Raw genomic sequence first — 26,738 nt, 5'->3', positions numbered from 1 at the left:
CACCGCATAGTTCAAAGGCCCCTTTTCTTCATCCATTTACCTGCCACCCTTTCCTGGGCATTGAGCAAGACAGGAGGCCCAAGAGAGCCCTTGTGAGATGTCTGCAGACAAACACTAGTTCAAGGAGCAGCTGCAGCACACCTGGTCATCCATCCTTTGGAGCCTAGCATAATGGAACACTGGGAAACAAGGCCATCTGTGCAGCACATCTCTGGTCCACCCAGCTGACCTTGCTCTCTAAGCGGAGACAGGAACTGAGGTGCAGCACGAAAGAGAAGCAAGGCTGAGTCCTACCCCTCTCCTGGTACGAGGGAGAAACGAAAGGCTAGCCTGGGCCTACCCTCACCATATCCCTCTGTTGTGCATTTCCTGTCTCCGTTATGCCTGTCTCTCCCATTCTTAGCCTCTAAAGTAACAGTCCCCAGCATTGTTTCCCAGGCTCAGACTTCTCCCTCCACCTCAGCCGCCTGGCCTTCTCCATTTCTTCCATCTCACTGGAGTTTCTGCATGTAGGAGACAGCTAGGGCCAACCAACAGGGTGTTTGGGGTGTATGTTCATTTCTTGTTTGACTCTTGGAGGGCAACAGTGCTTTCAGTCGACTTGAACAAGGAATCTGGGGCTCAAGTACCTGAGGGTCAGCTGATATGCCCAGGATCCAAGAACTGCTTCGTGTAGAGAGACTGTAGGAACCACCATCCCTGATACCTTAACTTGGGCTTGATCTACTTAGGCTTAGATCACTTTTTGGCTGGTTTTATAGACTCTGCCAAAGAATGCTTGAAACCATGTTTGAGTCGCCACCCTTCAGAATTGAATGGATCAGATCAGTTAGAAAACATACATGACTCCTACTGCACACGCCACCAGGCTGACCTCTGGCCTCCCTGCAGGTCACTTTTTTTTTTTGAGACAGGGTCTCCTAAGACAGCCCGTGCTTAGCCCCCAACTCATCATGTAGCAAAGGATGGCTTTAACCTCCTAATCCTCCCACCTCCACTAACTGAGTGCTGAGCGATGGGTGTGTCCCACATGCCTAATCTCACAGGTCATTTCTCTCATATGTTCCCCTTCCCTGCACCACAGCTAGGCTTTGCAAACCCTCTTGTGAATCTTTTGCATTTTAAAGTCTTCATTCTCTTGTAGACTTTAAGACTGTAAGAAATCACCAGGATGACAATTGGCTCTAGAGCCTCTTCCGCCTACCTGACATTCTTGGGCTTACTTCACAGGCCCAGCTCACCTGAGACAGCTGTCCCTTGGGATACATGGTGGACAGGGTGGTATGGGTAGACTCTGCTGTAGACAGGCCAGCAGGGGATGCTCAGGGGCCCAGGTCAGAGGAACAAGGAGCTATGACAAGTCACTTCCCTCAGTCACTAGCTGCCCCCCTTGTGACATGTGATCTGGGATAAGCACACTGGGCACAGACTAGACAAGACCAAGATGAAGGAACATGCTTTGTCCTGTGTATGTGTGTGTGTGTGTGTGTGTACTGTTCCATTCTATGCAGGCCACACTCCAGGCCCAATTCACATCATTCAGACCTAAATGTGTCTACTCTGCAGAAAAGCTTCCAGAATTATCTAAGAGCCATGGTTACTTTTTAAAATGTATTTTCTTTGGGTATTTGGGTACAGGGGATCACTGTGTATGTATCCCAGGCTGGTAAACTCTCCATCCTCTGCCTCAGCCTCCCAAGTGCTGAGATCACATATGTGCTCCACCACACATGGTGAAAGAACTACTTGAGTCATGGAAAACCAAGTTACAGACTGAACTTGGCTCATCTTTAAATACCTTTCTGATTTACACATTTTCCACACAGGATTTTAGGGGGTAATGGAAGGGTTTTTGTTGTTTCGTTTTTAATTCTTTTATGTGTATGGATACTTTGTCTGCTTGTGCACTGTGTGAGAGTCTAGGGCCAATGGAGGCCAGAATAGGGCATCGGATCCCTGGAAGTAGAGTTCAGATGATTGTGAGCCGCTATGTAAGTCCTAGGAATCAAGCCTGGCTCCTCTAGAGGAGCAGCTAGCACTCTGAACCACTGAGTCACCTCTCCAGCCCCCTTGTAATATTCTTTGAATATTTTATTTCTTAATTTTATGTGAATGGGTGTTTTGCCTGCATGTATGTCCGTGAACTATGTACATGGAGACCAGAAGAGGGTGCTAGATGCCCTGGGACTGGACTTAAAGACAGTTGAGAGCAGCTATGTGGGTGCTGGGAAAAGAACCTGGGTCCTCTGGAAGAGCAGCCCAGTGCTCTTAATGACTGACCCATCTCTCCGGCCCCTGAAGACATTTTTTAACAAATACCCAGGGCCAGAGCAATGGTTCAACCGGTAAAGGCTCTTGTTGCTAAGCCTGGCAATCTGAGAACTAAATCCTACAAGTTGTCCTCTATCCTAGACACACATACACACACACATATAACCGGGGGTGGGGGTGGGGGGAGCACATGGGGTGGGAGATAAATGAATAAAAGAAACCACTTATTTATCGTAAGCATTTCTAAGCATAGGAATTACCAATGTGTATATTCCTTGTCTTTAAACTCTTTATTCTAGTCTGGAAGGGTGTTGAACACTATAACTCTAGCATTTGGAAGGTAAATGCAGCAGTTCAAAGCCAGCCTCCCTACATAGCAAGTCCAGCCTGAGGTGCATGAGAGCCATCCTCATTAAACCAAACAGCAAAAGGAAAATACTGGGAGTCAGTTTGCCAACTAACATACTTGTTGTAGGTAAGAGGACACTGGCTCCCACTACAGGGTTAAAAAGACCCAAGTGTTTCCACAAGTTCCCGGTACTGTCGTCTGAGCCTTGCTGTTCCTCCGGTTGGAACTCCTTTCTCCACCTCACACCACCTCACACCCTTCAGCTCTCTCTGCTCACATGTCTCCACTTCAGTGAGACTTTCTTGGGCCAATCTACTTTAAAGTAAGAGCCTTTTTCCAGACATGAGCTCGAGGCCAGCCTGGTCTGCAGCAGGAGTCGACAGGCTTTTGTGCTTCGGTTCATTTGCCGGCTGACGGCTCCCGTGACAGGCCGTGCAAAGGTGGGAAGCTGTGTCCGCCCTGGAGCCGGCCGGTGCCCCCCCTTCCTACGTGACTGGTGCCTGCCACCGCCGCTGCAGGTGGGCGGTCCCCAAGCTGCCTGTCCCGGAGCCGTGCTGTTTCGTCATTGCTTGCTTCTTCCTAGGAGCAGGCCATAGAGGTGCTGACCCGGTCCAGCCTGGAAGTAGAGTTGGCTGCCAAAGAACGGGAGATCGCCCAGCTGGTGGAAGATGTGCAGCGACTCCAGGCCAGCCTCACCAAACTGCGGGAGAATTCGGCCAGCCAGATCTCACAGCTGGAGCAGCAGCTGAGCGCCAAGAATAGCACACTCAAAGTAAGGGCACGGAAGGGGACTCGAGCATGCGCATGGTGGGGTCAGCAAGCATGAACGAGCTTTCATGAACATGCTGGCCCACACAGGAAGCTTGGCAACCCTGAACCCATGTCAATTCTGAGCAAAGCCCTAGATCCCTGGGCCAGGGAAACTGAGTCTGACCTCACTACCACCCCTGGCATTTTCCTCTCAGTGTACCTCTCCCCTACATCTTTGGCAGATAGCTGCCCGCTCCTGTCTGCCCACTGGACTGCTTCACTGCCGAGGACCTCCCAAGACTGCACACCACCCAGTGCTGCTGGGTGCTCCTTGTGGAGGGCTTGCAGTCAAACCTCACAGTCAAGGCCATCTCTGTAGGCTTAGGTGCCTTAGCGGAGCCCAGCTGGGCATCCCAGTTTTCTCCTGTGCAAGGGCCCAGCTCACAAAACTCTGGCCTCCCTAAAACTGCACAAGAGCCCAGGGATCCACAGAAATCCTACCTGAGGCTCCCCCAAGCTGACAGTCACTTCTTTGTCTCTAGTATGTACTGAAGCCCAGTGGCCTGGAACTCGATGTTGCCCCAACTCATAGAGCCATGTGCTATCCATTCTGTCCCAAATGGACTTGTAGAGAGCCGAGCAGAAGCTGGCTTCTAAGTCTTTTCATAAGACCCCGTCCCTAATGCAGAGCCCAGAACCTTTTACATATACTAAATAATAGTAATTACACTTCAGAGTAGTTGCAGCCAGTCGAATCAAGTGTAATTTGAAGGCAGTTCTGGAATCCTAGATTGCTAGGTGTCAGGGCCAGGAGGGACTCCTGGGAGGTGTGTTTGGCAGACAAGGAGGCGAGACCAGCACCATCCAGGGCTCTGACCAGGCTGGAGGGCCTCCTGCTCTTGCCCCAGGATTTTCACCCAAGCCTGACCTGTCCTTGCTGGGTGTCTCCTCATTCGAACATGAGTAAGTGACTGCTGCCTGGGCCAGGCACGTGCTGTTCAGTAGATGAAGCAAATCTAGCGAACGGTGAAAAGTGCGAGAGACCAGACCGAGATGGCTCAAGGGAAAGGAGTACTTGCTGTGTGAGCATGAGGGCCTGAGTTCAAGTCCCCAGCACCCGTGTTAAAACCCTGGCATGGTTAGGCACATGCCTGTAACCCCATTGCTATGGGGAGCAGAGATAGGAGGATTGCTGGGACTTAGAGGTTGTTAGTCCAGCTTCAGTTTTGGTGAGAGACTGTCTCGGGAATATGGCAGAGAATGAAGAACAGGACATCCAATGTCCTCCTCTCTCCATCTGTACACACGTGCATACTTCACACATACATACATACACATACAATAAAGCATGAACCTGGACCCCCAGATAGTCAGGAGGCTGAGGTGGCAGGAAGGTCATTGAGCCTAGAGGTTTCAGGCCACCCTTGACTGTTACTGTGAGACCTGGTCTCAAAATGTAAAAGAAGGGAGGAGGAGGAAAGGACAGAACAGACCTTTTTCCTTACATGAAGTGATTCTAGCCTAGTGTGATGGTGCATGGCTGTAATCCCAGCTCTCAGAAGACAAGGGCAGGAGAACAGCCTATGAGTTCTAGGCCAACCTGGTCTACATAGCAAATTCCACCTTGTGTTTTGAGACAAAGTCCTCTTACTGGGACCTAGGACACAAAGAGTAGGCTTGGCTGTCTGGCCAGCAAGTCTTAAGTATCTACCTGTTTCTACCTCCTGCACTGGGATTGAAAGCATGCCGCCAGGCCCAGCTTCCTTATGTGGTTTCTGGGGTAGACTCAGGTCCTTATGCTCACACCACAAGCACTTTGCTGACGGATTCATTTCCCCAGCCCCTTTTCTTTCCTTCTAGTGTTTTGTTTGTTTTGTTTTTTGATACATGACCAACTTTAACCTAGAACTCAGCTTTGCCTCGGGTTTATGGCTGATGCCAGCAGCACCCACGGCTCCGCCAGGCCAGTTTCTCCTTTGCTTCTTTGGCAGGGTATCTTCTACTTGCTCAGAAAGTGCCTGTGCCCAGGTGTCCCTGAGCAGGAGGCCCTGGACCTGGGTAGATGACTCAAAGCCCAACATTTCCTGCTCTCAGTTGCCCAGCAGGCCAGTATGAGAGCTCAGGTCTGCGGCCTTTGCCCAGTCTGACTTAAGGTATTGTCATCACTTCTGACTTGGTGATGGCACATCGTTCCACCATTTGTCTGTCTCCTCTGTCCCAGTAAGGGCTTGACTCAGACAAATCTGCCCGTGGCTCCCTCCCTGGCAGAGCTGCAAGCTCTCAGCCTCCAGTTCTCATGCAGAGCAATTTCGTCTCAATCAGTTAAGGCTCTAATGTTTGCCTTCACACACACACAAAATGAAACAGAGTTGCACAAATTAATGTTCTTATCGTGTCTTAGGGGAATTCTTTAATACTGCGTAGTTAATGAAACAATCCAGTGATGCTTCTTTCCAAAATCATCCTTCCCTTCCCTTCGTCTGATCTAATAATCAAAACATATCCTCTAGTAACGAGCCTTCTGATTTTAATTATCTTAACCCCTTGTTGCCAGAAGTAAAGATGGCTCCCATACATATCAAAGCCACACACAGAAGGCCTCAGAGGCCACCAGATAGGCAAATCCCCCTCCTATACCCCACAGGAGTAAGGTTGCTTGAATAAGGTAACTTCTTGGGGTTTGTTTTTTTTATTTGAGAGGTGTGTATGTGTATTTAAGACAGGATTTCACTATATAGCCTTAGCTGGCCTAGAATGCTAAGTAGACCAAGCTGGCCTTGAACTCACAGATAGCCACCCCCTTCTGCCTCCTGAGTGCTGGAAATAAAGGTATATGCCACTATGCTCAGCCAGGGCTTTTTTTTTTTTCAATGTGCATAATTTATAGTCTCTGACCTAAACTAAATAGATACAATCATTAGGAAGATAACAATAACAATGGGCGAAGAGAGACCGTGGAAAGAAAAATCCCCTAGTAAATGAGAGTGGTGATGCACACCTCTAGTCCTAGCACTTGGGAGGTTGAGGCAGGAGGATTAGGAAGTCAAAGCCAGTGAATTTCAGGCCAAATATGTACATGAGATATTTTATGAATAAGACCTGTCACCTTCTCAACCTATCACTTGATGCTTCTACAGTAAGGAACTCTACCCTTAAAGTCACATCTCCTGTAAAGCCACAAGGTACAAATGGGTTTATTTTACCCTACTGTGTGCCCTTCTCCTCCTCCTTCCTCCTTCCTCCTTTCTCCTCCTCCTTTTTCAGACAGGGTCTCATGTACATATTTGGCCTGAAATTCACTGGCTTTGACTTCCTAATCCTCCTGCCTCAACCTCCCAGAGTGCATCACCACTCTCATTTACTAGGGGATTTTTCTTCCCACAGTCTCTCTTCGCCCATTGTTATTGTTATTGTTTGTTTGCTTTTTTTTTTTTTTTTTTCTTTTCTTTCCTTCTTGGACCATAGTTTTTCAGCTTTGGGAGGATTCCCAAAGACGTGCTGAGGGTCTGGAATCAGGGTGCAGCCTAGGAAGGGCACTGTAGCTTTCAGCTGGACTTGAAGCCTTGGAACTGCTGGTGGTTTTCCTATGCATACTGTACAGTGCATCCTTAATCTTTGAAACAGACGAGTTGTTAACAGTCACTTTGAGAGAGCAAGTCATACATAGTTGGGGCCTTTGTGGTCAAGACAGCGTCTCATGTATCCCAGGCTGTTCTCAACTCACTCTGTAGCCAATTATGACCTTGAACATCTGCCCCCACCTCTGGAGTGCTAGGATTACAGACACACCACACTATGCCCTGATTATGTGACGATGTGGTGCTGGGGATGGAACCCAGGGCTTTGTGCGTTGCTGTGTAGGCATTCTACCGACTGAGCCACACCCTCAGCCCATGGGCAGAATCTTGGATCCCAACATTGGTGATTTTCTACCAATGCATTTGGCTGGCACTGTGATTGGACATCCCAGATAACTCATTAATTGCTTCTCATGCCCCAGCATGTTGAAACTGTCCCATCCTTCCTCCACCATGAGGTTTCATATTTACTAGTTTTTCTTGGCCAGGGCTCTACTCTTTCATGCAAACATCTTGGCTAGCTCATCACCATCCATGTCTTCTCACCTTTAAACAGGTGTGGAAACTGGCTTGTGAGTGAGAACTGTTTCAGTCTGACAAGTGCTCAGCAGCACTGTGCCTTTTTGTGGTGGATAATTCCCAGTTCATAATTAATGAAGTAAACCAGCCGCCATGACAGGCAACTGCTTTTGCTAACTGTCCCATGCTTTTGTCAGAGCACTCTTCATGGAGAAGCAATACAATTAGCTAGTCACCTGCATTGTCTTCACTGTGGCATGGAGAATAATGTCACTAGTACCTTCAGTTAAAAGTGAGTGTTCATGGAAAAGGCTAGCAAGCCTGGCTTAGCTGTAGCTGAGTTGACTGAATGCTTGTGTAGCAGCTGGGCTCCATCCCAGCACTGCATAAACTGGGTGTACTAGTGCATACCTAAATAGCAGCACTCTAGAGGTAGAGGTGGGAAGATCCGAAATTCAAGGTCATCCTTGGGTATAACACAACTTCAAGGCCAGCTGGGCTACATGACCCTATCTCAAAACAAAGAGATATCTGAGCTAAGACTTAATTAGGCACTCAGTTTATAAAGAGACTGTCACAGGCTAGCGAGGTGGCTCAATGGATAGAGGACCTGCCAGACAGCCTGTTTGATCCAGCTGCATGGAGCAACTGAAGCCACTCCTACCCAAGGAGAATGCAGGGACTCTGGGGTCAGGGCCAGGCCAGACGCACTCTGAGAGTGGGGACAAGCTGTGCAGGCCTCTGCCCAGCTCCCGGCACTTTGTCTCCCCAGGATGAAAAATGTCACAGAATTTACAAAATAACTAGTGGGGTCTTCTCTGTAATGCTGTCCAGTTAGAACATGAAATTTCTGTAGAAGCTGTTCGGTTCTGGCTGAGTACGGGCACTGCTACACCAGCCAAGTGGCTCCGTGGGTAAAGACACTTGAATGCAAACCCGGCAACTGGAGATCCACAGAAAGGTCAAAGAACCAACTCTAGAACATGGTACTCTGACCACACCCACAAGGGTGTGCACACCCATATTCAGACATAATAGTGGTAGTAGTAAATTTGTTGTTTTATTATTTTTATGTATTTTTAATTTTTTTGGTTTTGTTGTTGTTGTTTCTGTTTTTTGTTTTTCAAGACAGAGTTTCTCTGTTACAGCTCTGGCTGTCCTGGAACTCACTTTTTAGACCAAGCTGGCCTCGAATTAACTGAGATCCTCCTGCCTCTGCCTCTCAAGTGGTGGGATTAAAGGCCAGGTGCATACAGCTTCCAGGCTTCTGAGATAGCTCAGCAGGTGAAGGTACTTTCCACACAAACCTGGCAACCTAAGTTCAGTCCCCGGGACCCACATAAAGATGGAAGAAAAGAACAGACTCCACAAATACTGCCCTTTGACCTCTACATATATACCATGGCACATGGGCCCCACACATAAGTCATGCATACAAATAAACACACACACACAGTACTAATAAAACACAGATTTTTCTTTGAAGCTAGATCTCATGTAGCCAACACTAGCCTCGAACTAGTTATGTCATGGAGAAGGGCCTTGACCCTCTGCCTCCCGTCTCTGCTTCCTGGGATTACAGGTGTACAGCACCATGTCCAGTTTGTGCGCTGCAGGGGATGGAGCCCGGGGCTTCATGCACTCTGCCAACTGAGCTCCTTTTCCAGCCCTGTTTTTATCAGCCCCAACACCGGGTGACCAAGTGTCTGACACACTTGGCACTAAAAAGAAGTGCAGCCTTGGAGGACTGGGGGGGTCTCCACCAGTTCTTCCCTCCGGGACACTTTGAGCCCCCTGCTGCTGCTCATTTTATGGGGGAGAAACATACCAGCCACCCCAAAGATGCCTGACTTGTGAGACAGGCTCGCGCTCATGCTGGTTGGCGTCTTAGACTGTGACACCCCACCTCTCTGCCTTCCTCCCGGCTTTCTGCCATTCTCTGGCGGTGACTTGACGTGTGTGTTCACATCTGGCCTCCCCGAAACACTGCAGATAACGCTTTCCAAGGGTGGGCGGTACATTAGTGCTTCCTGCTCCTTGACTGTGGGGAGAGGAATGAAATAATCACTTCTTTCAGAACACCTTCTGAGAGTCTTTTATGGGAAAATGAGTGCCTACCACCCTCCATTTGATTATCCCTGAGAAAACCATTATCATTTATAAAGTTAGCAAGAGATAGTTAAAAGGGAACGAGGTGGAGCAATTTTATGCGGTGGGAAATACACAAGAACTGTATTTGTCAGCAGAGGCAATGGAAGAAAATGAGCTGAGTGGATGGGGATAAGAGAAAGCAACAGTCTGCTTAGAACTCTGGGTAGGTTCTGATACAGATGGGCTTTGAGGCTGATGGACCAAGTAAGCCTTTCCTCCTCAGGTTCTAGAATGTTCTCCACTGGTCTCAACCAGAACCTAAAGAGACAACTAGAGCCTCCAAAAATAGCAAGTAAGGTGCTAGCTGCTGAGACCTTGGAAATTTTTCAGCTCAAACTTGGAAACATGATGACTCATCAGGATCGTGGCCCGCAGACTCATGGTTTACCTGGAGTGGCCCCATCTCCCCAAGGCCTCAAAGACATAAAACAGGTTTTGGAAGGAAGCACCTGAGACTTACCATGTGACCCCAGGAAAGCCTGTCAGGGTAAAGATAGCCATGGATGTATCCCACAAGCTTACAGAAACTCTGGAACACTTAAGCATATCATCACTCTAGAAATCCACTGTCTTGCCCCAGACGGCAGTGGGGCCAGTCCCCGTCAGTCAGAGCCGTTCCCACAAGAATGAAGCTGGTCTTCAGTGAGCCACACCACAGAACTGGCCTCTGTTCCCCAGACCTTACTGTCTAAATCTCCCAGAGTGAACATGCTTTCTTCCTGGTGCCTGTTTAGCCCTCCAGAACAACTGAGGACTGCTTCCACCAAAAGTGCAATTTACCTATACTCTCCAGAGAGTCAAACATGTGCGTTCAAAACTACATGATGCCTTTGAAACGTTTCGAACAAGACTCTGCCTCCATTTGCTGGCATTTACACACAGTGGAATTTCTCTACCTTTGCAAAGCTTTTCCCTTCTCTGTTACACTAAAACTTCTGGTTGTGTGTCCATGCACATGTATATGTGTGCATGTGCACACACACATGTACACTCACACCAAGTCATAGGAAGAGAAGAGAAAAGCTGACTCCCATATTGTTGACTCCCTGAATACAGGATTGTTCACAGGGATTGTCCTCAGTGAAGTCTGACAAGCTCCTTTAAGACATGGCTACTAATGAAAACCCTTCTGTTTCAGCAACTGGAAGAGAAACTCAAAGGCCAGGCTGACTATGAGGAGGTGAAGAAAGAGCTGAAGTAAGTGTAGAGAAGCATGGGGCGGGCCTTCCATGTCTGCTGATGGGTGTCGTCAGAGTGGAACCCAAGCCCAACCAGAGCCACCCAGCACTGAGACTGTTCTTAGTCAAGACTCTTGCAGGGCTCTTTGTGGTTGGTTGGCTGGTTGGTTGGTTGGTTGGATAGTTGGGTGGTTGGGTGGTTGATTGGTTGGTTGGCTGATTGTTCCGTGATTGGATCTCATGTAGCCTAGACTGGCCTGAAACTCCATATATAGTCAGAATGATCTTGAACTCCTGATCTTCTTGCCTCCACCTCCCAAGTGTTGGGATTACAGGCTTGTACCGCCACATCTGGTTTATGCTGTGCTAGGGCTGGAACCCAAAGCCTTGTTAATGCTAGGAAAGCAGCCTATCAACGAAGCCACATCCCCATCCTTCTTCGGACTTTATGAGACTGCATTGGAAGTACTCAGCATGCATGGAGTCAGAGCAAATGCTGCACTTACAGTAATTGTACAGTCTGAGCTTGTTTCTCAGGTGTAAATCCCCCAAGCAGACACAGAGAGAGGAAGGAGACAGTTTTCTATTGAAAGTTCAGGGCCTCCTGTACTCAGGACCATCTGCCTTCTTCCAGATTCCATTCCCTGACAGAAGCCAGTCTCCCTTGGTGCTAATGCCTGCATTTGAAAGCTTAGATGGTCCCTTCTAGCCCCTCCTACCTCTGACTCCTCCCCCTGAGCCTGAGCTCCCAAACCTTAGCCTGTCCCTCTGTCCTTTAGTTCATGGCATTCTCAGCTCACTGACCCTGTCCTGCACACTGATGTGCAATGCACAGGGCTCCCCCTTTACCCCTACTTGGCTATCTCCAGCTACCCCTTGGCTTCATCCTCTGTTCTTTCGAGTGTGGTCAATGCTATGAGTGACCTTTGTAGGGGCCTGTCTTTACACCATGATTTATAATCAAGATGGCGCCCTCAAGGCCTTCTTGACCTCTCCCATCCCCCACCCCAGCTGTACCATGCAGATGCCTTACTCTTCATTTTACCTGGGCTCCCTCCGTATTAGTTCCTTTTCTTGTTGCTATGACAAAATCCCTAACCAAAGCAACTGGAAGGAGGGAGGGAGGGAAGGAGGGAGGGAGGGAGGATTTGTCTTGACTCATGGTCTGAGGGTACAGTCCCTGATGTCAGGGAAGGCATAGCAGAGGAGCAGGAAGTGGCAAAACACGCCACATCCACAGCCAGGAAGCAGAGAGAGGTGGATGCTGGTGCTCGGCTCACTCTCTCCTTTCTCTCCCATCAGGTCCCCAGAGCCAGGGATAGTGCCACCCATATTCATACTGCATCTTCCAGCTCAGTTACCCCAGTCTGCAAACTCCTCATAGACAAGTGCAGGGGGATCCTTAGGTGACTGTAGGTCCTGTTGGGTCTTGGGCTCCACCTCTTACCTCTCCATAGGAAGCCCCCCACCTGGCCTGTGTTCCTCCTTCCTAATACACAGTCACTTTTCCAGATATCCTGGCTTTCCTCTCCTGAAACAAGCCTGTCCCTCTTACGGCTTTATTCTCCATAAATCCCAACCTCCTTTTGCTTGCTTGTGACCTCCTTCAAACTTCCAGTGACACTCTTACCCTGCTCCTCTCCACCTCCATCCCGCACACTCTCCCTCCACAGGCTCTCTCTTCTCTTTCCCTCCCCTCCCCGCTTCCACCGGCGGCTCCTTGAATAAACCCCAGTGCTCCGCCACCATTCCTGTCCTCTAAGCTCTGTGCTCCTGCCCATTTCCAGCTTAGTGACACTCTTCTTCACCTGGTTCGTCCTTCTGTGGCGTCCTTATTTGCCCTTCCTTTCCCTCAAGAACTAAAAAAGGACCAGTGAGATAGCTCAGCCTGGACAACCTGAGTTCCATCACCAGAACCCACCATGGAAGGAGAAAACTGAAGCTCAAAAGTTGTCCTGTGACCTCTATACATGTAATGTGGCACGTGTGCGCACACACACACACACACACACACACAAATAATAGTAATAGATGAATGATTTAAAAGTAAGCTAGGTGCATGATATGGTGGTACTGGCCTGAAATATCAGCTCTCAGGAACCTGAGGCAGAGGATTGTGAGTCTGAGACCAGCCTGGGCTACATAAGCAAGATCCTGTTTCAAGAAAAAAAAAAAAAAAAAGGAAGGAAGAAACTGAACCTTCTAGTTTTGAGCCAAAGAATGTAGCAAGCATGTTGGCACACACCTATAGTACTAGAACTCAGGAACTGGAGACAGGAGGACCAGAGAGAGGTTCAAGATCATCCTCAGCCACGTGGTGAATTCAAGGCCAGCTGACTGCTAAAGATCTTATCTCAAAAAGCAAAGCAAAGCCAGGCAGTGGTGGATCATGCCTTTAATCCCCGCACTCAGGAGGCAGAGGCAGACGGATCTCTGTGAGTTCGAGCCAGCCTGGTCTACAGAGCAAGTCCCAGGACAGCCAGAGGTACACAGAGAAACCCTGTTTCAGGAGTAAAAAAAAAAAAATACAGCAAACAAAACAAACAAAAAGAAAACCACTATTGTGCCATCTTTGGCCCTACCCTACCCCTTCACCCCCTCCTATCCCATGGCTAGACCCCTTCCTCCAGGCTCAGCCTCATCTTTGAGAATGAGCTCCAGCCTGTGTGCCTTCCATTGAGTGCATTACACCTGCATGCTGACCCTGACTGCCTTTCCAGAACTGCCCGTGTGGCCCCACTCCCAAGTCACCATGGTCTTGCACCTACAGGCTCCAAAGGCTTGTCTTTCCACTACGGCTCCCCTCGGGTGACATTTTTTAAAAATACTTTTTTTTACAGACAAGTTCTCTCTATTATTTAGCTCTGGCTGTCCTGGAACTTACTATGTACACCAGGCTAGCCTCCAGCTCACAGTGATCCACCCGTCTCTGTCTCCCAAATGCTGGAGTTAAAGGCATGTACTTATTATTTATTGGCAATTTCATACATCTGTACATGTATCTTGACACACTCATGATCCTTGAAGGGAAAGGGTCCACTTGCACAGACTGTATAATCTGACCACCCTGAGTCTTGTTAATCCTACATAGGCTTTGTTTTTTTTGTTACATGTATTTATTGTGTGTGTAGGTGTACATGTGTAGAAGTTGGGACAACTTTCAGGAGTCAGTTTTCTTCTATTTTGTGGGTCCTGAGATTGAACTAGATTCTAAGGCTTGGCAGCATATGGGGACTGGGAAGATGGCTCTGTAAATAGTGTCACTGTGCCAGCTTGAGGACCTGAGTTCCATCCCTGGCACTCACAGACAATGCCAGGCAGGACAGTATGTGCCTATAATCTAAGCACTGGGGAAGCAGAGTCAGGAGGACCCCTGGACCTCACTGACTAGCCAGTCTAGAGCAGACACTTAACAACCTCTAGCCTCTACACTGTATGTGTAAATGCATATGTGAACACACACGTCTCTCTCTCACACACACAGGTTATAATGAGAGCATAAGAACATCAGACCCATGGGTCTGATCTGCTTGTAGCTCCTGGCTTGTTCAGATAGTCCAGAGCCCCAGAGATCTGGACACAGCCTGTATTGATTGCTAAGTAGACAGTGAAACAATACTTTTGCCCCCCACCACATGTGGGGCCACAGAGGTCTGCCCTCCTGATTCTAAGCCACCCCTATCTCTTTCCTCATATTCCTAAGCAAGCACCAGTTCCCAGACAGCACAAGAGCAGTGGCCATGAGTTCCTCTCCTTCTACCCTCCCCTCATGAACTTCCCATTTCCTAAAAGCTTTACAAATCCATTCGGCTTGCAACAATGTGATGTCTGTATCACACTGTAAAATGAGTCTGAGCAGACCTGGTGTGACTTCATATGCAGTGATTTACATGCTGGGCGAAAAAACCTTTTGTAACCAACTGCTAGTGGAAGACTGGCTCTTCTAAAGGCATTATCAGATTCAGTTCCTGCCAGGGAAGCTGTTAAAGTTGTCAGCTCCTCGGTGCCTGCAGAGCCTATTGAGAGGTCACCAGGAAAGGGAGTAGTTGAAAGTAACCATGTGTCTTGCCTTTTTCAGCACCTTGAAGTCCATGGAGTTTGCGCCATCGGAAGGAGCAGGGACGCAGGTACACCAGCTCACTTTGTTCCCAGGGTGGTGGCAGCAGCTGCTGGTCACTGCTGGCCCCTGGGGCTCTCCTCTGCATCTCCACGCTGATAAGAGGGGCCTTGCTTACAGCTACTAAGTCCTTCCTCAAGAGCATTTCACCAGCCAAGCCTGGTAGTGCACGCCTGCAATGCCAACACTGGGGGCTGACGTCAAAGGGTCAGGAGTCTGAGGCCAGCTTCAGCTATCCCATGAGATACTATCTCAGCAATAAAAAGGAAGTAGAGAAGGGGAGAAAGGATTGATCCTCGTTGTTGGTCCGGAGACTCGGCTGGTTAGGGTGCTTACCTAGTATCATGAAGCCCTGGTTCCATCTCCAGCACTGACAGAATAAATGGGGCATGGTTGCATAGGGCTGTAATCCCAAGACTTTGTAGAGACAGGTGGCCAAAAGTTCAAAGTCAACCTTGACTACTTAGTGAGTTTGAGGTTAGCCTTGGGTTCATGAGACCATCTTTAAAGGCAATAACAAGACTTGACCAAGTAAAAGCAAATCATCTTCAGTGAAGAGAGAGGCTAGTATTTGCCAGGCTCCTCAGTTGGCCCTGGGGAGGCTGTGACTTCATTTGGGCACATAATGATAATTTCAGGGGCTGGGTTGCAACCCAGTAGTAGTGTGCATGTTCAGTATGTGTGAGGCCTTGGGTTCAATCCTAGCACCAAAAACATCAACAAATATGTGAGATTGTGTTAAAGATCAACCAAAAAAAAAAGCTTGGCCTGGAAATACAGTGTACTGCCTTAGTGGCATTAACTCAGGGACATGTAACAGTAGTACCCTGTTATCTGGCAGCCAATTAAAATTTATATCTCCAGCCATGTATGATAGCACATACCTGTAATACCAACACTCGTGAATAGAGGCTGGAAGATCTGGAATTCAGGGCCAACCTGGGCTACATAGCAAGTCCAAGGCAAGCCTAGACTATGTGAGGCCTTGTTTCATATACACACAATATGTTAAATATATCCTAACCAGAAGTGATAGTGTATCCATAGTCCCAAATACTGGAAGGCTGAGGCAAGAAGATCACTTGAGCCCAGTACTCTGAGGCAAGCCCAGGCAACAAAGCAAAACAAAAAGAAAAGTTGTCTAAACTGTATAAAGCCTACATCACAGGTACAGTCTTGCTCCCCTTATCCAGAAGGCAGCTGGCAGCTTCACGATGGACAAAACTAAGACAAAACAGGTTCCTCGTCACTTTCTGACAGGGTCAGCAGCTTATCTCATTGCCAAATGGGCTCCAGGCTTAGACTGTGAGTATTCGGGAACAACACAGACAATAAGGTCAGCTAGGAAGGTGGCTCAGCAGGTAAAAGAGCACTTATCCTGCCTGAGGCCAGGAGTTCAGATCCCCAGAACCCACCATGTAAATGTTGGGTGGCCGTGAGGGCCCACCTGTAATTCTAGTTTTGGAAGGAAGAGACGGGATTCCCCAGAGCAAGCTGGCTAGTGAGACTAGCCATATCAGCCAGCTCTGAGTTTGATTGTGAGTCCCTGGGGCCTCGGTGAATAAGGTAAGTGATTGAGGATGATGCCTGAGATCAACCCTGGGGCCTCCACACACATGCATGTGTACCCACATGCATGTGTACAAACACCACACATAACATACACACATGAAAAATGGGGAAAGAATATCTGAGTCTAAAGACAAAAATCATCTCAACTAAGTCCTTTTGCAAGAACCTTGAGTTTTTTTCCCTTGCGGAAGTCAAGTCAGTGATGCATGTTGCAGGGTCATGGAAGCTGAGCTGGGGAGTGGATGGGTTCAAGGTGGCCCCATGGTGATCCCTGCTCTGCCCTGTGCAGGACTCTACCAAGCCCCTGGAGGTTTTACTCCTGGAGAAGAACCGCTCGCTGCAGTCTGAGAATGCCACGCTGCGCATCTCCAACAGTGACCTGAGCGGTAGGTGGATGGGCATCACACACATACTCTGCTTGGTTCGCTTCCGGGGTCAAGGACGAGGAGGGTGAACCTTACATCTGGGTTTGTGTGTGCATGATGGGAGCGCCGCTGGGTGACTAAAGACTTGTTGGACTAACCCTGAGTGTTTAGTATCCCACTCCCTCACCGCTCTGCCCCAACCCGTCCTGCAGTGAGATGCGTGTGCGCCATAGCAAATCTCCAGGGGTCCGCTAGGGGCCTTATGGAAAGGTCCCAGGAGGGACACCTGAGGATGTTGGCTTTCTGATCTTTTCCTAGTTGTTCTGTGAACAGGCCAGGGGTAAAAGCAAGCATGGCCTCCCTCTGGGGACTCTCTAGGGTGTGCTTTGAGAGGTCGCCGGCCCTCCAGTGGTACTTTTCTTTCTCCGTGAGGTCTTCTTTGGGGACACAGTCCCTCCCCCATCCCTAGCCTCTCGTTTGCGCAATCTAAAATGGTGGAGTCACTGACTGCTTTTGGATTTAGCAGCTGGTCAAAGTGTGTAACTGTGATCTGGACTCCAGTGGCATTGCAGTTCTTAAAATGTGCGCGGCTTCGATCGAGGGGACTCAATGGGTGCGTCTGCCTCAGAGCATGTGGTGTGAGCGACCCCATGGGTCCCCAAGTGTCAGTGTTTGCTGGTCCTCGGGCAGAGCCTTTGGGGGTAACTGCGATGCTAGAAGCCCCGAGACCTGTCACCTCTTTCCCGTGTGTGTTACCGGAACCTTTTTCAAGGGGATTCTCCCGGCTGCAACGTACAAGAAAGGTGCAAACACGAATGCATGTGGCTTGTTTTGGGGGGCCTCATTTGGCCGATTCACAAATTCAATCGAAAAACAAACCAACACACCACTCTGGCCCTTGTTTTTAAAAAAAAAAAAAAAATTGAAAAGAAAAATCTGCACTTTTTTTGTGGGGCACACTTTGCATTCTGGTCTTGGTTTTTTTTCCCTTTTGAATCCCCCATAATGCATTCTGTTTGCCCTTCCTTGTAGGGTCAGCCAGGAGAAAAGGGAGAGACCAGCCTGAGAGTCGGCGCCCGGGACCCTTGCCGGCCTCCCCTCCTCCTCAGTTGCCCCGCAACACGGGGGAACAGGTTTCCAATACTAACGGTACACACCACTTCTCACCAGCGGGGTTAAGTCAAGACTTTTTCAGCTCAAACCTGGCCAGCCCCAGCCTACCCCTGGCTTCTACAGGAAAGTTTGCACTAAACTCTCTTCTCCAGCGACAGCTAATGCAGTCCTTCTACTCCAAGGCCATGCAGGAAGCCGGAAGCACAAGCACGATTTTTTCAACAGGTCCTTACAGCACAAACTCCATATCTTCCCCAAGTCCATTACAACCAAGCCCAGATGTAAATGGCATGGCCCCATCTCCCAGCCAATCAGAAAGCACTGGGAGCGTCTCAGAGGGCGAGGAAATTGATACAGCAGAAATCGCCCGGCAGGTCAAAGAACAGCTGATCAAGCACAACATTGGACAGCGCATTTTTGGACACTATGTCTTGGGACTGTCTCAAGGGTCTGTGAGTGAGATTCTGGCCCGGCCGAAGCCCTGGAATAAGCTGACTGTCCGTGGCAAGGAGCCATTCCACAAAATGAAGCAGTTCTTGTCTGATGAGCAGAACATCCTGGCACTTCGTAGCATCCAAGGCAGACAGAGAGGTGAGACATGTCCATGTGTGCCCGGTGCAGTGCTGTGTGTGTATGTGTGTGTGTGTTTGTGCGTGTGATGAAACATTTGTACATCACATCAGGTAAAGTGCTCTTCAGTTCTACCCTATCTAGAGTTCAAGGGTCAGCCAGCAGGAGCTAGAAACCATTAGATTTGGGAACTCTGACCTTGGAGAGTGTGGTCAGCACCTTGCGCTCAGTAAACTCAACATTTCACTGCTCTGTGTTGAATTAGAGAGAGTTAGGTCATGCCTGTCATCTGACAGGTTTAGCATCCCTGGGTCCACTTGGCATTGGGGGCTGGCTTCCCTTCAGGAGCAGCTCCTCAGGTGCCATCCAGCTCTGTCCCAACAGCACAACAGCTGTAATCCTCACAAGGCCCTGGCTCTGTGGGGCAAGCTTGTCAAAGCTGTCCTCTGCCTCCTTCACCTGAGAAGGGAACAGGTCCCATGAACGTTTTGCATCATTTATGTCCAATTATTGACTTTTTTTTTAGTGCAACAAACAAAACATGCCTGCCTTCAATAAATCACACGAAAGTTTCATTCAGTTCCCTTTCTGCCACACCCTTCATAAAATGATAGAAAGTCAGACACTCCCACAGTGTAAATAATTCCTTCCTCCTTAAGAACAGGGCCCCCTGGGCAGAGTCAACAGTGATGTAGAGGGACACTGTTTTCAGCCACATTCGAAGCACTCTGAAATTCGGACTACAACTCCGGTAGGAGATGATAAACAAACAGCATGAGTTTACACCAAGGATACAGCGCATTTTTGGGTAGTTAACTGAATTGGATGTCTCTGGATGATTAATGTGAGCTCTAGCATTGACTGGCAGGCAAGCACCTCTCGCTCCCTCTGCCCCTCCTAGTGGTGATGATGTTGGCTCTCCTCCTGCAGTAGACCCAATGCCTGGAGGAAGGTGAAGCCTGAGCCCTTTCTTTAGAGGCAGGCAGGCAGGCAGGTGGCTCAGCTCTCATGTCACCCAGACCATGTCGTCGACGCCACCATCCCCTGATTGTTTTGTTCTTACCGCACTTGTTTTTCAACAGAGAATCCAGGCCAGAGCCTGAACAGACTCTTTCAGGAAGTACCGAAACGAAGAAATGGGTCTGAAGGTATGTCTCAGGCAGGTTTTCTCTTTGCAGTCAGTAACCTAGGAAGCAGCATGTCCTTAGCTGTGTATTTGGGTTAAAACTGTGCGTTGTAATTCTGGCCTGGAACCTGATGGAAAAACAGCTAGTAAGTATAAAACAAAGCACGGGTTCAAAGGCGACCAGACCCTTTCCTGTTGAGCTGCCAAAGCTAGACAAGCCATACCCAAGGTCCGTCCCTCAGCATCAGTCCTCAGAAGCAGGTGACCATGTCAAACCAGCTATTGCTGCTTCCTCAAATTTTTAACTCTAACACACGCCAGAAGTCCCGCGGTGTGTTCAGATCCAAACAAAGCTGGTTCTTCTGCAGGCACTGGTGAGCCAACCTTCACCATGCTCCTATAAATGGCTCCTTCCCAAAGTGTCCTCATTAGTAAATGGCTTAATGTGACATGTCTACTGAGAAAGGTAGTGAACAATGACAATGTCTGGATGGCTTCCACAAAGATCTGGGCCCAACCCATGAGTCCTAGTACCTTCAGGGCATCTGCACGTGTATCTGCTATGCAGAGTACCTCCATGTGACCAGAAGAATGTATTTGTGTCCTTAGGGATCTCAACAGGTTTTTCTCCTTGTTGGCAAATTTCAAAAACACAGTATGTAGTTATAAATCTAGAAAAGTTGACGTTCACCTTTGTCCCTCTTCACATCCCAGTGAGTAATCCAGGATTGGTCTCACCCAGGGCTAGGGATGTAGCTCAGTCTCAATGGTAGAACATTTACCTGAAATCTCCCAGTGAAGAACCAGGACATTGCTCAATGGGTAGAGCACCTGCCTAGAATCCCCGTGAGGGGCTAGGGTGTGGCTCAGTGGTAGAGCACCTGCCTAGAATCCCCCAGTGAGGGGCTGGGGTGTGGCTCAGTGGTAGAGCACTTGCCTAGAATTCCCCAGTGAGGGGCTGGGGTGTGGCTCAGGGGTAGAGCACTTGCCTAGAATCCCCCAGTGAGGGGCTGGGGTGTGGCTCAGGGGTAGAGCACTTGCCTAGAATCCCCCAGTGAGGGGCTGGGGTGTGGCTCAGTGGTAGAACACCTGCCTAGAATCCCCCAGTGAGGAACTAGGTACATGCCTTAGTGATTAAAGTGCCTACCTAGAATCTCCAGTAAAGGGCTGTGGCATGGCTCAGCAATAGAGTAATTACCTTGCATGCCTGAGGCCCTAAATTCAATGCCTAGTAACACACACACACACACACACACACACACACACACACACACACACTGGGAAGTTCAGGCTCAACCTTTTACCTTTGCCTTTCTTCCACGTTTATGTTTAAAAAAAATAAATGTACAGAGCCTGAATGTAGTCTCAAGCCAAAGCTTTTTAATAAAAAGCTCATGAAAAAACATTGCCTTTCAATTTACCTTTTCCTATACTGTTCTAAATGATTGGTTGCCCCTCTGGTACTAGCCCCATGGGCAAAGTCTAGCTCTAGTGGTAAGAAAGCCTGTTCTGCCAACAGAGTAATGTTGACCCTGAGACAGATTCAGCAAGAAACCTTCTGCTGGGCAGGCATGTCCCACAGCCATGCCACAAGATCACACTCACAGCAATTAGGGATGAGTAGGAGACCATGCCCACTCCGGTCAGTCCCCAGCCTCACCTGGGACCCTGTGTCAGAATGTCTTGGTGCAGTGTTTATTTCCATTTGAGATCTGGCTTCCATGTCATCCCTGTGACTTCCCCCTGCAGGTAACATCACTACCCGGATCCGAGCATCCGAGGCTGGTTCTGATGAAGCAATCAAGTCCATCCTGGAACAAGCCAAGAGGGAACTCCAAGTACAGAAAACCGGTAGGCCTTCTGCCTTCTCCAGCACGGTCTACAGACTATCACGGGTGTTCTCCTCAGCAGTAGTTTGTTCTTTGTCTTCTCTTTTTAAGTCGATACTGAGTTGATGTTTTCATACATTAGGCATATCCAGAGGGAAGTATGATCTAGATTTGTGTTTCTTCTTTCGGGGGGAACAGGGCAGTTGTTTTAGTTTTTGTACTTGAGATGGGGTCTTGCTAGCTTGAACTCATGGTCCTCCTGCCCCTGCCTCCTGAGTGCTAGGTTTACAGGTATGTGCCACCATGCCCAGCTCTACTTTTAATGTCACTCCCCACTGCTAACCATTCCCTGGTGCTCCTTAGAAGGGACTGTCATTGATCCTTCAGAGACTCTGGCTTCTAGTAGACATGAACAGAAATCGTGCTTCACGAGTTTGGCAAAACCAAGAGGAGTGTGGGTATATGGTTCATGAGAGTTAGTCGTTAGCTTGAAACCTCCAGGAAAGAAAGCCGGAGTAGATCTAGGGCAATGGATCACTGAGTAAAAGGTCTGAAGCCCTGAGTTTGGATCCCAGAACCTACATTGACAACCAGAGCAGCAGAAGCATCGGTAACCCTGGCCCCCTCAGGGATCCGGGTGGGGACAGGAGCTCCAGAATCTCACAGGCCAGACTGCCTCGTCAGTGCAACAACAGAGACTCTATCTCAGACAATGGAAGGGCCAGGACCAGCACCTCCAGCGGCTCTCGCACATGCGCACTCACCACACGCACACACCTAAGAAAGAAGGAGCTATAGCAAGATGGCTTAGCAAGGGAAGGCCCTTGTCACCAAGCCTGACGGCCTGAGTTTGGTCCCTGGCACCCACGTGGTAGAAGAAGAGAACTGACTGGCGCAATCTGTCCTCTGACTTACATCATACACCACAGCACACGTGCACCCACACACGCATAAAATAAATAGACGTAATTTTTTTAATGCAATAACTAAAGCCAGGGTAGGAGTGAGGTGTGTCCCCACTGATCACCCTCCATGGTTGGAAAGCCAGCTGCTATGGCACAAAGGCTGTCAATCCCTGTCTTCCGCTCTCTAACGAGGTGTACAGGTATCTTCACATTTCACTGATGATGAGATATTAGGGAAATGGCACAGTGTGGTGACCACCCCAGAGAATCACATCCCACTAGGTCAATGTGGGATGAAGCCCACAGCTGCCAGGGACCATCCTACCACAACCTCGCCTGTGTTTATTCCTCACAGCTGAACCAGTCCAGCCATCTTCCGCATCCGGCGGTGGGAACTCTGATGACGCCATCCGCTCCATCCTACAGCAGGCCCGCCGGGAGATGGAGGCCCAGCAGGCTGCCCTTGACCCTGCCTTAAAGCCAGCACCCCTGTCCCAGCCTGACCTCGCCATCCTCACTCCCAAGCTCCTGTCTGCCTCACCCATGTCTACTGTGTCCACTTACTCCCCTCTCGCCGTCCCCCTGAAGAAAACACCCGCAGCACCTGAGGCCAGTACCTCTGCCGTGCCCAGTGCCCCAGCCCTCAAAAAAGAGGCTCAGGATGCACCCAGCCTGGACCCACCAGGATCAACTGATGCTGCCCAGGGGGTGCTGAGGCAGGTGAAGAGTGAGCTGGTCCGTGGCAGCACCTGGAAGGATCCCTGGTGGAGCCCTATCCAGCCTGAAAGAAGAACTCTCACCTCTTCCGAGGAGACCAAGGCGGACGAAGCAGCCCCAAGCGGGAAGGAGAAGGCGAGCAGCAGCCAGCCTCGGGCAGAGCGCGGCCAGCTTCAGGGACCCTCGTCAGCAGCGGAGTACTGGAAGGAGTGGCCCAGCGCTGAGTCGCCGTACTCCCAGAGCTCAGAGCTGAGCCTCACCGGAGCCAGCCGCAGCGAGACACCCCAGAACAGCCCTCTGCCCTCCTCCCCCATCGTGCCCATGGCAAAGCCGGCAAAGCCCTCAGTGCCCCCACTGACTCCTGAGCAGTACGAGGTCTACATGTATCAGGAAGTGGACACCATTGAGCTCACCCGGCAGGTCAAAGAGAAGCTGGCCAAGAATGGCATTTGCCAGAGGATCTTCGGGGAGAAGGTAAGGGGCTTCACTGTTGGGGGGCCGTCATAGCTTCCTTCTCTTCTTAGGTCTGAGGACAGAGTGTCCATTCTGCACAGCATGGCCCTCACAGGAGTGTTAGATGTCACCGATTCCCACCCACTTTGTGCCATCCTGTCTATTCCCGCTGCCCTGCTTACTAACTGGTAAAACTGACATACAGCAGCTGAGGAAGCATGGTCCATTAGTGTCTGCATGCAGCAAGCTGCCAGGGACCCTGTACCTGCCCTGCCTCTGAGGCCACATGCAGCAGAGACACCTCTGCAAGCCATTCTGGCCCTCAAAGGTCTGATGGGATCAGATCGCACAGGGAACGACCAGCCTTCCAAGAGCCAGGACATGTGGGAGCGAAAAGCTGCACAGAACATAATTGCTCCTTGGTTGTTTTGTTGGATTTTTCTTTCTTGTGTTTGTTTGTTTCATTTCATTGTTGTTTGAGGAGGAGGCTGATTGTTAGTTTATGTTGTTTTTTGAGACAGGGTCTCCCTATGTAGTCCTGCCTACCTAGAACTAACTCATTGTGTAGCCCAGGCTGGATTCACCCTAGCAGGAATCCTCCTACCTGGACCTCCCACATGCTACAATTACAGGCATGAACTTCTGCTCGGCTCCTCGTTGTTCCTTTCACTACACTACAGACCCATCAGAGCTTCACATGTCGTTTCTTCCTGGCTCATGAAAGTGTAATTATGTATGGATGAGCTTCTAGACCTATCTGATGGCAGATTCAGGATAACAGGATTTACCACGCCTATAAAATCTAAAATAAACATAATAACCTATATCATTAACGATTAAGCCATGAGCAGACTATAAAGAGAAGTCCTCTCTTCCTGAGATGACACAGGAAGTGGATCAGCAGTGGCCCTCACAGCCCTGTTGGATACCCATCCCTCCCCACCCAGTCCCTCTCGGTCTCATGTATATGTTGGCCTTGAACTCTATGGTCTGTTTATGACCTCCTTGTCCCAATTTTGCAATAAGTGATGAAGGTCCACAGACGGGAGGATGTGAATTGAAAGTCCCTGGAGAATTTTGAGTTCAGCGTTGTAAAAATAAAATTTGTGAACATTTAAATAGGCATTTTGTGCTCCCACCTTAAATTTAGCAAACTTAATAACATTGAATTTGTTTGGCCCATGAGTGCTGCTTATTCTGGAACTGGAAAACTTTGCAGAGTGATGGGATGAGGCCCCTAAATATCTCTGGGCTACATCTGTGCCCTGGGGGGTGTTTGTGCCCATACATATGTATGGCCATATGTGAGAGGCAGCAGCCTGAGTGCGTGCATGCAAATTGTCGGTCGTCTGCTGCTCAGTGTTCCTCCCACACTGGCTCCCTGTCCCCACCAGCTCTCCTCTGGTCAACCTGTGAGCAGGGTACAGTCAGACAGAGTGACCCTTTGTAAATGCCCTTTTGGCCTGTGTCAACACAGGAGCCTGCTTTCTATGCCCCTCAGTATCTCCCAATTCCAGTGGGCTCTGATTCCAGCACCCTAGCCTGTCCTGGTAATACCAGGCAAAGGGGCAATGTCTGCTCCTCAGTTTTCAAGACACAACCTTGCAGCCTCTGCAGGGTCCAGACCCTAGAGAAAACTGACCACTTCTTTTTTTTTTTTTTTTTTTTTTTGGTTTTTTGAGACAGGGTTTCTCTGTGTAGCTTTGCGCCTTTCCTGGAACTCACTTGGTAGTCCAGGCTGTCCTCGAACTCACAGAGATCCACCTGGCTCTGCCTCCCAAGTGCTGGGATTAAAGGCGTGCGCCACCACCGCCCGGCATGACCACTTCTTTTCACACCCTTTCCCAATAAGGTCTGCGACTACACTTTCTCTTTTGTGGTTTTGATCATGCTGGGGATGAAACCCAGGACCTTGCATGGGTTAGGCACACCCCAAGCCCATCACTGGCAGATTTTAGGCCTATCCTCTACCAATGAGCCACACTCCCAATTGGAGTTGTGATTATAATAATTTCTTCTGCCCAGAACCCCTGCCCTGTCCCAAGACTTTATCCTACCAGTAGTCTGCTAAAGCTTATCCCTGCAAATTGTCACAGTGCACTAGGCTGCCCTTTAGTGCTCAAAAGAGTCCTCCGATGCACGTTCTATGTGGCTTCATCTCCCCCGGGCCCCCTAGGGCCACATGTATGTCTCTAAGGCACCTTGCAGCATCCTGCTGATTTCTGGAAGCTGACAGTTGCTTTTCTTTGTTTGCTTCTCCAGGTTCTGGGCCTGTCCCAGGGCAGTGTCAGCGACATGCTCTCAAGGCCAAAGCCATGGAGCAAACTCACCCAGAAAGGCCGAGAACCCTTCATCCGGATGCAGCTCTGGCTGAATGGAGAGCTAGGCCAGGGTGTCCTGCCTGTGCAAGGGCAGCAACAAGGGCCAGGTGAGAACAGCCAACCTTCTGAAGAGCCTGGCAAGGACAGCCTCCATCCATGGGCTTGGTTTGGGGTTTTGGTTTTGGTTAGTGTTCACTGGAGCACGGGGAATGGTGAGACAGGGTCTGCTCAGATTTTCGAGACCGACCTCAAACTCACTATATAGCCCTGACTAGCCCCAGACTCACTGTGGAGCCAAAGCAGACCTTAAGGAGGACCCAGGATCCTCCTGCCTCAGCCTCCCAAATGATAGAAAGACAGATGTGTACCCCCTCGCCTATCTCCATCTTTAGGTTTCAAGAGTAAAGAGGCTGAGCCTGGCTAATTTTATAAGCAGCACAAAATTAGTTACCAATTAAGAAAATGCTGTTTATATATAAATATAGGTAAAAGTCAAGTACCTCCACTGGGGAGCTGAGAAGGAAATCCAGCCAGAGTGACTCTGGGAATGAAAGTGCCACAGGCAGTGGCTTCTGCCACCTTGAAGTGAGGTTTCTTGCACTTTATAGTTGAGCAACCCTCTTCCCAGTCCACATCCTGGCCCTCAGCTTGAGAATGGGAAGCCTCCCTCCCTCTGGACCCCCGTTGACCCTCCTAGTACCCTCTGTGCAGTTGGGAGGCTCCAAGCCCTGTTTCCTATGTAACAGTGCCTTTTTCTTCCACAGTCCTCCACTCAGTGACATCTCTGCAGGACCCCCTCCAGCAGGGCTGTGTGAGCTCAGGTAAGTAGCCACCCATGTTTATTTGCTAGCCCC

The 26,738-nt window shown here is 49.4% G+C and overlaps 1 protein-coding gene across 1 annotated transcript in view; it reads left to right on the top strand.

The window, feature by feature from the left end:
* Cux1 (cut like homeobox 1) overlaps window positions 1–26,738 on the top strand; it is a gene marked incomplete at its 5' end in the record, with an annotated part of 173,087 nt that overhangs the window by 111,053 nt on the left and 35,296 nt on the right. The window contains 10 exons of the mRNA XM_059249787.1: window positions 3,204–3,392; window positions 10,757–10,815; window positions 14,875–14,923; window positions 16,775–16,871; window positions 17,883–18,554; window positions 19,616–19,681; window positions 21,409–21,510; window positions 22,749–23,584; window positions 25,826–25,991; window positions 26,649–26,705. Of these exons, the coding sequence (XP_059105770.1) occupies window positions 3,204–3,392; window positions 10,757–10,815; window positions 14,875–14,923; window positions 16,775–16,871; window positions 17,883–18,554; window positions 19,616–19,681; window positions 21,409–21,510; window positions 22,749–23,584; window positions 25,826–25,991; window positions 26,649–26,705 (2,293 nt within the window). The remainder of the gene's footprint in view (window positions 1–3,203; window positions 3,393–10,756; window positions 10,816–14,874; window positions 14,924–16,774; window positions 16,872–17,882; window positions 18,555–19,615; window positions 19,682–21,408; window positions 21,511–22,748; window positions 23,585–25,825; window positions 25,992–26,648; window positions 26,706–26,738) is intronic.

Source organism: Peromyscus eremicus, chromosome 23, assembly GCF_949786415.1.
Source record: "Peromyscus eremicus chromosome 23, PerEre_H2_v1, whole genome shotgun sequence".
Classification (NCBI taxonomy): domain Eukaryota; kingdom Metazoa; phylum Chordata; class Mammalia; order Rodentia; family Cricetidae; genus Peromyscus; species Peromyscus eremicus.
The sequence above is the reverse complement of the archived record's forward strand: the minus strand, read 5'-3'. Positions and strand labels throughout refer to the sequence as shown.